A 13,249-nucleotide genomic window follows, 5' to 3' on the forward strand; every position below is an offset into this window, starting at 1 on the left:
AAGTGTTCAGGCGCATCATGGCTGTGCAGGGCTTGTGCATATACCAGCGTGTCTCTATGGTGTATTCTATGGCCATTGGGCGCCCTCTAGTGGTGAAAAGCTGGCATTGAAAGCGTTAAAGGGGATATATAATGGACCTAAGTTTCCTTTCTTTTTGTTCTTAGTTTATATAAAATGATACGTATTTGGCTGCCAACCCCATCTTAAAATATGTTGTGCCAGGGACCCCCAAAAGCAAAGATTTTAGTTAAAAATGATCGCTTTAATATATATTAGATAAGATTTTCATGATGTTCAAGCTCATAGTGTGGCACAAAGTGACATGCTGTGAGCTTGTATATCTGCCCCTCGAAAGTATAAAATCTAAAATTACGCAGGTGCCTTTCCTGGGTTTAACGGGGTAAGCTGCAGATATAAAAGCAGTTGTTGAGTTTATTTTTATTTTTATGAATAACCCCCTCTGTATGGTTTTGGCGGTCCTTACAGCCCCCCCCCCCTCCCTACGCATACACATACACATACACATACACATACACATACACATACACATACACATACTGTACACATACACATACACACACACAACATGGCGGAGCGTGTTCTCTCACTCTATTGATTCTCTTTGCAGCTGGTCCAGCGTATTCCTGAGGCCAGCTTAAACTACCAGAAGGTTCCGCCCGGTTCCACCGCCGGTCTGGACCCAAACATGAACGAGCCCGAGCCCGGTTCTATGCCCCGACGCCCATGGAACCGAGAAGAGGTCACTGTCTTTAAGCCCCCCCTTATTTAGTTATTCAGCGTTCAAGCGTTCGCAACAACGTCAAACTCTGATTTGATTAACTTCAGTGGACACTACAGCTGTGCGGTTTGGCTGATGCAACACACACTGTTGTAGAATGAAGTGATGTGAACGCGAGGTGCAGTTAGTTTTGGTCTGCTGGGAACTACACAATTTCTCACACCCGCGTCGTACTGAGGTGACGATTCGGCCAAAATCCTGACCAAGCGTCAGACCTTTTTGACGGCACAGTCTTCCCTGACGTGACGCAATATTGACGAGGACAAATTTATTTGCGATTCCAAATCGTAAATAGATTCCTCGCGGAGCTTAAGTTTGCTTATGACGGTGCGCCTGCCTTCAGTGCCTAGTTTTAAAGGTAGGGTAAAAGTGATTTAATTTTCAGTTTTCATGTAGGTGACAGGTGGGGGCCTTCATCCAATCATGATCAAGTGGGGCCTTGTCCCGCCCCCACTCGACCATGATTGGAGGAAGTCCCCGCTCTATCCCGATTGGAGGAAACCTGTCTCCTCCACCAAAATTTAAACTACTTTTTTTCTCCTCACAGAGGATATGGCTCAAGTCCAAACATGGACCAAACACTTTATAGTAACTAGTACTGTCAGAACATAGACCCATTTTGTTATTATTTTAATTACATTAAATCACTTACCCTACCTTTAAATTACTTTGCTTGCACACCAACCAATTATTTTTGTTGTAGAGCTGGGAGTGAGGGAGAGGAGGGCATGGAGACCGTTTGCTAATCTTATCCGGGCGAAATTCTGTTTTGGCTTCAGCTGATCTCAGATGCTCAGATGGTTGTGATGATGAGTGCCTAGTGTGAGCTGTTTGTGGTGGAAAAAGTGCCCTCTTATTTTACTCAAGTAAAAGTATCAATACTGCATTATAGAAATGCTCTGTAAAAGTCCGCCTTTGTGAGACTCGCTCGGAGCCTCGTGCTTTGCTTTGTTAAAGGAGTAGTTCACCCCCAAAATTACTTTTTTTCTATTGATTACTCACACCATGGAGACTTGAGTTCAATATTTTTTTTTTGTTTGTATTTATCGCATTCCTAAGACAAAAATGTGATTATAGTAAATGTACCCGCATTGATTCCGGATGGGGACCCCAATGCATGGCACTGGATGGGGAAACCGTCAGGGTTTTTTAAATCAAATTTAAAATCAAATTGTTGACTTAAGAATGCAACAAAAACAAAAACATATCATTGAACTCAAGTCTCCTTGGAAAAAAAGTCATTTTGGGGGTGGACTACTCCTTTAATGTCGAAGCGATGCATTTTTGTTGTAGCACGTATGCAGGATGTTAAGTTGAGAGAAAACAAGCGCTCCCTCCTCCTGAGAATGAGATGTTTGGCTCTGTGGGGGTTGGTTTGATAACCTGTCTCTAACCCTTCCCTCCCTCCCTGTAGGTGATTCTGGACAACCTGATGTTGAACCCGGTGTCGCAGCTGTCCCAGGCCATCAGGGAGAACACCGAACAGCTGGCGGAAAAAATGAAGTAAGACCTCACAACAGCGATTTAGGACGCGAACCACGTGTGTCTCAACTTCTCTCAATTTCCTTAAAGCAATTATGACATGACCTGTTTTTACCAATCATAACAGTCTTTGTCCTGTTCCTTAAAACGTGTATTAAAATGTAACCAGAGCTCCTGGTTGTCCCAGGTTCGATTCCAGGCCAGGGTAGCATTGTCGATGTGTGTCCCTGAGCAAGACTCTTAACCCCTAATTGCTCACGCGCTCCTGTGGGCAGCGAATCACCTGGGTTGGGCTGAAAATACAGAATTTCCCTCGCAGGAGGAAATGGGTATCTATTAGGCCAATGAACTTACTTTTCTGAGCCTAATTATTCAAAAAACAGATTACAGAAAAAACACTGAATGTTGAAAGTTCTTTTGGTGTAATGGAGGTCAGGAAACATGAACAAAGCCTAAAAAAGGTTTAAATAATGATTTGTTGTCATAAGACCTTTAACTGGTGGTATGTGTCCTTTTCAGGGTTTTGTTCCACAACAAGATGGAGGTCTGGGAGGAGATCGAAGCCAAAATCAACACGGAGAACGAAGTCCCCATTCTGAAGACCTCCAACAAGGTGGGACTGAACTGATGGCATTTCTGTGTCCATATGGGACAGTTTGTCAGTTTGTCAGTTTGTCACAGTGTTTCTAATGTGACCGTTTGTCACTTCATCACAGTGTTTCTAATGCAACCTTTCTTGTGTCGTCCAACAGGAAATCAGCTCCATCCTCAAAGAGCTGAGAAGAGTCCAGAGGCAGCTGGAAGGTACAATACAATTCAATAGAGTTCAATAGAATTCTATAGAGTATAGTAGTCCAATAGAATTCTATGGTATAATTGAGTTCAATAGAATTCAATAGTCACCCTTAAAACAACAGCAGCAGTTAAAAGTGAAAACCGTGCCATATGCGTGTAGCCGGCACCTGAGTAAACAGATGTGGTGGTGTCCCAGTCGTAGTGATGTGAGTGTATTGACATGTGTACGATGCATCCTTTGCTGCAGTCATAAACACCATCGTGGAGCCCCAGCCTCGGCCCTCCTCCAAGGACAAGAAACCGCCAGGGAGCAGCAGCCGACCTCCCCCGGCGGGGGCTACGGGGGCCCGGGCCACGGGAGGGGCCACGGGGGCCCGCACCAGTCCTTCCAACGCCAACGAAAACGCCAAGAGATCTCCCCGAGGCCCTAACCACGGAGGCCAACACATGGCCTGATCCACACAGGACAGACACCCAGGTCATGATGAGGGTAGCAACAATAATTCTGGAATCAATTAGTGACAATAAATGTCAAAAAGAAAAAAAGTCTTCTACGACCTACAGATCAACCCTGTATCTGATGGTGTTTTATCATATTATAATGTATATCGTCGCTGCCGGGTGGAAACCTTTGTAACGTCTTAACAGAACTTTTCAGGGAAATAGAGCAAAGAACCTGTGTTCTCGTTAATACTTTTTCATTGGTTCAATGTTTATAAGATACATTACATGCATACAGTACATGTAATTGCTTTTTCAAAAAATAAATGCAGAATACAAGCTGACAATGCGTCACTTCTTGAGCTTGAGGGGCTATTTTTTTGTGCTACTTTTGTGCAACAATCTCGTATTGTGAAGTAGGGCATTAATGAAAAATAAACAAATTAAAAGTTGAAATATCAAGATACAAGGTTTCTGCCTGGCAGCGATATGATATGATATACAATAATGATGTAGCAACTCTACACTGATGTTCATTTGTAGCTTATCTTACGGCGTGGCGATGGGCGCTATATGTTTACATACAGACATACTGTCAGAATGACTCCTCATAATGTGCTTTTACAGTCTTACTCCGTCTTGGAGAAGCTGCTGCCCACCGCTGCGTCTCCTGTGGCTTCCTGTCAATCTCTGCTTCCTGCTGTGCCACCGTAGCCACGGCAACGGAAGGATGCCGGTTCCCGTGGTAACAAAAGCCCCTTTTCCACTACGAGGTGGAACCAGAACTTTACAGAACCTGAACCTATTTTCTTTTAGGTCCTGTTTTTGATGTAGTACTAAACTTGAGTTCTGGGAACCTACTGTATGGGCGGGGCCAGCAGCGCTGCTGCTCTTTTTTGGGTCCTTCCCGGTTAGGTCTGCTTATATGGAAACGTGAGCAGAACTTGGTTCTGGTTCTAGTTCTGGTTCGGCCCTGTAGTGTAAAGGGGGCTTTAGTCGTTTACTTGCTCGTTGAGAAAGTCTGGCGTTAGCTGCAGGGACGCCTCGTTGCTTGTAGATCTGCTGTTTGCTTGTAGATCTGCTGTTTTGCAGGGGCGCCTCCTTGCTTGTAGATCTGATGTTTTGCAGGGACGCCTCCTTGCTTGTAGATCTGCTGTTTTGCAGGGACGCCTCGTTGCTTGTAGATCTGCTGTTTGCGCGACGCCATCGTACAATAAAACATAAACCTTCCGGCGTCCGGGGTCAACATTAAATATGATAACATATTAATCCAGTTGTTGATATAATAATAAAAAAAAAACATAACGGGAACCGAATACTTGAGTTGAATATGAATGGGATTTTGTAGCATAATGTAAATGTAGCCATGTGATTATGATGCTATTATTAATCATGACGCTATCGTTTAATATAGCCATGGCACTGAACAAAAACAAACACTACAACCGCACAAGATCCTCAGTAACATTTAGTCTGAAATATGAAACTGAAGTTGCAACTATTTACTCGCTCTGCAGTAGTACAGTTAGTGGATTGTGTAAAGAAATAATAATAATCTTGATGACGTGTTTTATTTGTGCTTTGATAATCTGTTTGAACAGAACAGTGAAGATCAGAAGAAATATGAATCGTATCATGTAATTTTCTTTTTTTCTTTTCCTCATGCGTCTGATTGTAGGTTTGATGTTGATTGTTACGAGTCGAGAATGTCCACATGTATGTTAACGTGAAAACTAACTCAAAGCCTTCTGAAAACGGAATGAATGCGATTATTTCATGAAACTAATTACAGTCTACTCTCTAGATCGCTCGGTTGGAATCAGAGATTTGTTTTCTGAGGAGACAAAATGTGAGCGTCTCTTTTTCCACGCAAAGGATTTGAACCCACAACTTTTTTTTTTCTTCTTTTTTTTTAAGATTCTGTTCATCCACCGGTTATGTCCTAAAATCCTATGTATGTACAGTATGTACGTATGAGTGTGTGCGCGCGTGTGCGTGTCTTTATTTATCTCACAGTGGATGTTCAGTCACCAAATGTGCACTTTTTTTTCCTTTCTTAATTTGAGGTAAACCTCGCCATATGAATGCAGTTTTGTATTTATTTATTTATTTATTTATTTAATATTATTTAAGGCATCGTTGTTTTTTCTACAATCAACGGGAATGTAACTTTGTTTGATTCAATCGCCGACCCCAGAACGGACATCCGATAGGCTAACGTTGTGATGATGTAACTGCTGCTGCTAAAGGTGATTGGTTGTTTGAATTGATTTTTTGTTGCAACGCACGAGTGTAAGCAACCTCGCTGTTAGTTATTATTATCATTATTATTATTATTAATATGGAATTCTATCCTTCCCGGGTCACTATTCATGAATGGAAGTTAATTACATTCTCTCTGTCATTCACAGTGTACATCACCATATTATTTGTAATAAACTGATTTCATGCAGGCAACACAAGTGGGAGTTATTTACTGAGCTGTCTGTTTGTCTGTCTAAAGGCTCGTTCCCACCGGACCCGATAATGGTATGTCGGCGTTCACATCAATAATAGACCCTATTCACGGCAAATTTCTCAGCAACTTCCTGGTGCTGACGTCGGAAATTTCATTAAATTTGCTATTTCTGTGTTAACTCTATGGGCTTTTAGTAGGGTTTTCCGCTTCAACCGTGATGTCAGCACCAGGAAGTTGCGTAACGTGAATTCGGTCAATGACGGCTTTATCGTTGTGGCGTGGTGCTGCCATCCACTTCAATTGAAAACAATATTTTTTTTTTTCGTTATCGCGCCCAGTGGGAAAGGGCCTATCATAGTGGGTTACCTTGAAATAACCAATGTTGAGAATCGCTATAGAACCACACAGCGTATAAATATTCTCCTATATTTGTGGCTACCTGGCATATCTTTTCAAACGTGGGTCCGCAGTCTAACGTGTATCAATTTGGGGGCTTTTGATGTGGGAGTTAGAGTAAGCACTGCTGTAGCACAGTGTTTCTCAACCTTTTTTCTGCATGGGCACACTTTTCATGTTCCGAGAATAATCCATGGGCACACCATCATAATACGGGGGTGTAAATATCGTCACTGTCGGGAAGAAACCTTGTATCTCCAATTAAGTTTCAAATGTGTACGTTTCTTCGCAAGGTAAAGCCCTGCTTCATCATACAAGGCTGTCGTCGCACAACAGTAGTGAAAACAGCCGATCTACAAGCACACAACGCCTCGCACCGCGAGGCGTTGTGTGCTTGTAGATCGGCTGTTTTCACTAGTTTAAATCATTTTTAAAATGTTAAATACAATACTGGCTTTCAAGCAGTTTCAAGGGGCACACTTGACCCTTCTCAGGGGCACACCAAAGGTCCCCAGGCACAAGTGGTTGAGAAGCACTGCCGTATCAGACACAACGTGGCAGTCAGCAGTGAAAGTGGTGCATTCATGTGTCTGTCTAGCAACACTGTCTGCTATAGGGAGTGAGAGAGAGAGAGAGAGAGAGAGTTATGGGAGAGAACAATGACTGAAGAATTTGGATTGATTGAAGAATTTGGGGAATGAATATCTTTATAGACATGCAACAGAGAATGGCTGTAGGAGTCACTGGTGCTGCAACTGAATGTCATCCTCTCTCAGCTCTCTCACTCTCTCTCTCTCTCTCTCTCTCTCTCTCTCTCTCTCTCTCTCTCTCTCTCTCTCTCTCTTTGTGGGGGTGTGCAATCGTTGGCTTGAGCTCATTCCAGGTAACCCCGCCTCTTAAGAGCAATAGGCAAGGTTCTACGTTTTGTGTGTCTGTGTGTGTGTGAGTACATGTGGGCATGTGGAAACTACAGTCTTTAAAACACAGGAACAGAAATATACTGGACAAAATGATGTACTGCCTTAAGTACTCCCTATAGTGGAGTAGTCACTGGAATATACTGGTGAAGTGGAGAATTCCTATCCTGGACACAGTACTGGGTGGAAGTCAACAGCAGCCACTGTCTACGCCTTCAGACAGACAGGCTACCTGCACAGGTATGTATGGCCAGCATCCAAATCCTTAGCTAAATATGCAAATAATAATGATAACATCTTGCTGTCGGGTGTGTATTCTTATTTTTTTGTATTATTATTATTATGCAAAAGTAATCGACTTGCAAGCTTGTAGATGGGTTATTTCTGCTATAAAAACATATTTTAATTGAGTTTGCTACTTTTGTGTGGCACTATAGTAGGACAAAGTAGTATTAATTTATTCAAAACAAAAGTTAAAATTTCTTGATGCGATGTGCTGTACGTTTGTAGATCTGCTATTTTCACCATAACATTTCTTTAAGTAGGCTTAGGATCGCTCGCGCGTGTGTGTGCGCACGTGTGTGCGCGCCTGTGTGTGTGTGTTTTATAAATATTGACCCAATGTCAAGAGCTTGTGACTAAAGTAAACCATTAAGGACATTGGATCCATTGGAACACAGGTTATTTCCCCATTTCCCGAAAAGTAACAGATTTGGGCGATTTACGACATGACATGCAGTAACAGATATGATCAGATGTGTATGTAATGCCTAACCATAAGGTATGTTAAACAAATAGTAATAAACACATTATGTTAAACATAATTATCAGCGTGTGTAACATAATACATGATAAATGACAAATTAGTTCATTTAAAACAACATTGAGTGAATTGAACAAATAGATATTGACAAATTTAACAAAATAGATGAATACAGGCCTACTTCTGCATTCTCTCTCTCTCTCTCTCTCTCTCTCTCTCTCTCTCTCTCTCTCTCTCTCTCTCTCTCTCTCTCTCTCTCTCTCTCTCTCTCTCTCTCTCTCTCTCTCTCTCTCTCTCTCTCTCTCTCTCTCTCTCTCTCATTGTGATGTGGTGTAACTCTACCTGTTGGACTGTCGAATGGAATGTGGTTTTAAGCCACTATCAGATATCCATCTAGCAGAGACAGTGAAGGTGACATAGTCTGTCCTGATTTATAATGAAGGCATACTGTAGCAGTCCTGTAAGGGTCCATTTGGTTCCATTTATACTCCATTTGGTTCCATTTATACACTGTCAGTGTTACAGGCCTGTAAGGGTCCATTTGGTTCCATTTATACACTGTCAGAGTTACAGACCTTTAAGGCTCCATTTGGTTCCATGTGTACACTCTCATAGTTACAGACCTGTAAGGGTCCATTTGGTTCCATTTATACACTCTCATAGTTACAGACCTGTAAGGGTCCATTTGGTTCCATTTATACACTCTCATAGTTACAGACCTGTAAGCGTCCATTTGGTTCCATTTCTCTCAGAGTTACAGACCTGTAAGGGTCCATTTGGTTCCATTTATACACTCTCATAGTTACATACCTGTAAGGGTCCCTGGACCCCACTTTGAGAGCCACTGATTTCAACCATTAAACCATATTGATTTAAATTCAGCAGCCTTTCTGCCTATTGTCAAAAATTATAATAATTCTGACCAGTTCACACATGCACACATACACACAGACGCACAAGAGCACACACAGACACCCAGACGCACAAAAGCACATGCACGCACACATGCACGCACACCCACACTAAGCCCCCCGGCCTACAAGACTACAAGCACCAGATCCTATAGATAAGTCATAAGTGACATTTGAAAGATCAGAGGCTGTCAGATTCACATCAGGACTTTGATGATCAAATATTAGAGTTCATGTATGTTAATTTAATTTGACATGTTGTCATACTTTGATCCAATAGAGCAAGTAGGCTACACGAGGTGGTCGTAACCAAACATCAACTGTGTGTTTGATTCACCCTTTACGGTTATAATGTGACAAACAAGAATATAAAGAAACCATAAACATATGAAACCATGGTGACATCACAAGGTACAGTACCTATTGTACACAACAAGTACGATGTGTACTCTATATGTGCTCATGTGTCCCTGAACAGTATCGTTGCTGCCGGGTGGAAACTGTACAACATTGTTACTGATTAAAAAGCAAAAAGAGACATTGCTGACCTACAAACATTTTGAGATGGAAGATCGAAAATATTTGGTACTTTTTGAGTGACACTACACACAACATGACCAAGTAGGGCAGCTGTACCCACACTTCTTTTTTTACTTGAGAGCTAAAATGACCCGCTCAAATTGATTGATTGATTGATTGATTAATTGATTGAATGATTGATTGATTGATTGAAGACTTTATTAGAGGTTTGCATAGGAAGAGGTACAGTTTCATGACAGTACAGTTCATTGAAGGTCAACTTAAAGGAGATCCAAGAAAGCCTTTCGGCTTGTTTGCACATAGGAAACCATTATGTATAACATTGAATGACAGACAGATAGAACCCATTACTTTGCAGAGGATATTGTCAATAGCTAAAAGAAAAAAACTGTAGTAAAACAGAAACATTTTAAAAGAAGAACATAAATAAAAGATATTTACAGTAGAAAAGGGGGAGGTAAGTATAGGTTTTGTCTATTACAAGTTTCGAGTATCAGCCACATGTGAGTGACTTTTCAGACCGGTTTTAAAGGAAGTTAGGGATTTACACTCCTTTAAGGCTTGCAGTAGGGCGTTCCACATGTTAGTGGTATAGCAGGAGAACGAATTTGAACCTTTTTTAGGGCCGAATCTGGGTTGAACGTGATCTGTGGAGCTGCCTCTGCTGTTGTAAAAATATGGACATCCTTGACGTTTAGGGAGTATTGAAAGTGCGTGCGTGCGATACAGTATAATTGGCAATGTCACCAGGACTTTTTGTTTGTTTGCGTTTCTTGTCCTTTTAGCACTGACTAATAAAGTATTCAATCAATCAATCAATCAATCAATCAATCAAAACTTTCAACTGATGTTCCTATTTTCCCCCCAAATGTTTATAGCGCAAACGGCAGATCTAAAAGCTTTTTGGATTGTTATTTTGGAGCAAGGGGGTCACAGCCAGTGCCTCAGGCTATTAGAACCAGAGTCTTTTCCAACTTGGTAACATGGAAAAGCTGACCTAGAGAGTGCGTACCGCCACGGACTCATATCCCATCAGTGACGAGGAAAAACTGTCCTATAGAGAGTGCGTACCGCCACAGGCTCATCTCCCATCAATGACGAGGAAAAGCTGACCTGGGTGTCATAAAAGACAGTTTTAAACTTGCCACAGTGACAACTGATGAAGTGTTTAAAAAACTGAGCGCCCTACCTCAGCACAAGGCCACTGGCCTTGATAAAATTCCAGCTAGATTTCTCAGAGATTCAGCCGCCACCATTGCTCCAATCATTACCCACATAATTAACCTTTCCATCGAACAGGGTCATGTCCCACAGGACTTCAAACTAGCAAAAGTAACCCCCCTGCATAAAAAAGGTAGCAAACTAGACCCTGGAAACTACCGTCCCGTTTCCATTCTCAGCTCCATATCCAAAGTCATGGAGAAAATAGTCTACGAACAGATTGCAAGATATCTCGATGAGAATAATCTGATTTACGAGTTCCAATCTGGATTCAGAAAATCTCATTCCACCGACACATGCCTTCTCTATTTGACTGACCAAATCAAACGCGAAGCGGATGACGGCAAATATAGCGGCATGGTCATGATGGACCTCCAGAAGGCATTTGATACCGTAAATCATTCTATTCTGATTGAGAAACTAAAAGCCATCGGTCTTGACAGCGCAGCAGTGAGTTGGATGCAATCTTACCTGGTGGGGAGGGAACAGGTGGTGGAGATTAACGGTACCATGTCCCCCCCCCTCCCAGTAAGCTGTGGTGTTCCTCAAGGTAGCATACTGGGGCCTCTGTTGTTCCTAATATACGTGAACGACATGGCATCTGCTTGTGACTGCAACCTGTTCCTGTTCGCGGATGACTCGGCTCTCCTAGTCTCGGGCAAGGACCACTTGCAGGTTGAGAAGACACTTAACTCTGAACTAAGTAAGATCTGCACATGGCTTAACGACAACAAATTATCAATTCACCTGGGAAAAACGGAGTCCATCCTCTTTGGAACAAATCATAACCTCAAAAAGGTCGATAACTTCACAATCAAAGTGGGTGACAAGGTCATAACACGAAAAAACGAAATCTCTTACTTAGGATGTATCCTGGAAGCTAATCTTTCCAGTGAAAAGATGACTTCTAAAGTAATAAATAAAATCAACCAACGAACTCGTTTCCTACAGAGGATAGCCCCGATGGTCAATTTTAACACACTGAAGACCATAGCTGGTGCAATAATCCAGCCCCTCTTTGACTACGGAGTCCACGTATGGTATCGTGACGCCCCACAAGCCCTGAAAACTAAACTCCAAACAGCCCAAAATAAACTAATTAGGGTCCTGCTTAGCCTTCCCTATCAGACTCACCTCACCGCTACTCACCAATTAAGAGTGGGGTGGCTCAGAGTAGATGACAGAGTACAGCAGCTTGCAATGGGCCTGGTGTACAAGATACACTACACCACTATGATACCCAAGTACCTGTCAAAATACTTTATAAACATTAAGGATGTCCATAATTACAACACCAGAGGCAGCGCCACAGATCACTTTCAACCCAGAGTCAAAACCAACAAAGGGTCAAACTCTTTTTTCTGCTATACCACCAAAATGTGGAAAGCCTTACCGAAGGCCATAAAGGAGTGTGGATCACTTGCATCCTTTAAAATTGCCCTGAAAAGCCACTTACAGGCAGCAGCCGTTCGCAACTGGTAATAATGAACCTAGCCCCAACCCTACCCTCCCCTGCCCCTTCTTTGTATATACTGTTTGTTTAAGAATTACTGTCTTTGTTTTGTTTTTCTTTACATATCTACTGCATAGTACTGTGTTCTATCTGTCTGTCATTCAATGTTATATGAGATACTTAAATGGTTTCCAGTGGAAATAAGCTTAGTCTTTTCATGGATCTCCTTTTAGTAGACCTTGTACCAGTGAACTGTACCGTCATGAAACTGTACCTTTTCCTATGCAAACTTCTAATAAAGTCTTCAATCAATCAAAACCTAAAGAGTGCGCACCGCCACAGGCTCATATCAATGACGAGGAGATTGTGACACTGGTATGGAATGTCAGCCATGATGTGTTTAGACAGCGATACTGGAAGAGCAGGTTCCTGCTCCCACCACTGGCAACACTTACCCATCCAGGAATGTCAGGATTATGTCATGACAATGACATGTCGACAATGGTTGACATGCCATGTTGAAATAGGCATCTCTGAGACAGACTGCATGCAGCTTTTACTATGGTGAAAGAAATGCAGATGTCCTCTTTCCATGCCATACCTGAAGGCAGCATGCAAGAGAATTAGTTGCCTTGTCCAAACTCACCTGAACTTGAACTTTGCAGCAGCTTATGTTGAAATAATTGCCCTCTCTCTGTGTAGAAATCCATGCCGTTACGCCACGTCTCCAGTATTGACTTGATTAAGCTTAGTTCAGTGAATCGTCTCTATTGTTCCAAATATAATGTAAACAACATGGCATCTGCTTGCGACTGCAACCTATTCCTGTTCGCAGATCAGTCGGCTCTCCTTGTCTCGGACAGGGATAGCTTGCAGGTTGAAAAGACCCTTAATAGCTCTGAACCTGGCTCAATGACAACAAACTATCAATACACCTGGGTAAAACCGAATCCATCCTCTTTGGATCAAATCATAACCTTAGCGAGGCCGATGTTGTAAGCTTGGAGGTAGGGCTGTCACGATATGACATTTTACATGACGATTAATTGTCCCTCAAATAATTGCGATTAACG

At 42.2% G+C, this 13,249-nt stretch overlaps 1 protein-coding gene across 1 annotated transcript in view; it reads left to right on the forward strand.

The window, feature by feature from the left end:
• Positions 1–13,249, forward strand: part of cep170bb (centrosomal protein 170Bb) — a gene marked incomplete at its 3' end in the record, with an annotated part of 82,910 nt that overhangs the window by 38,256 nt on the left and 31,405 nt on the right. The window contains exons 25-30 of the mRNA XM_080744750.1: positions 629–760; positions 2,214–2,302; positions 2,801–2,894; positions 3,034–3,085; positions 3,324–3,515; positions 4,166–4,262. Coding sequence (XP_080600876.1) covers positions 629–760; positions 2,214–2,302; positions 2,801–2,894; positions 3,034–3,085; positions 3,324–3,515; positions 4,166–4,262 — 656 coding nt within the window. The remainder of the gene's footprint in view (positions 1–628; positions 761–2,213; positions 2,303–2,800; positions 2,895–3,033; positions 3,086–3,323; positions 3,516–4,165; positions 4,263–13,249) is intronic.

This window comes from Nannobrachium achirus (genome assembly GCF_963921795.1).
Source record: "Nannobrachium achirus genome assembly, chromosome: 16".
Classification (NCBI taxonomy): Eukaryota; Metazoa; Chordata; class Actinopteri; order Myctophiformes; family Myctophidae; genus Nannobrachium; species Nannobrachium achirus.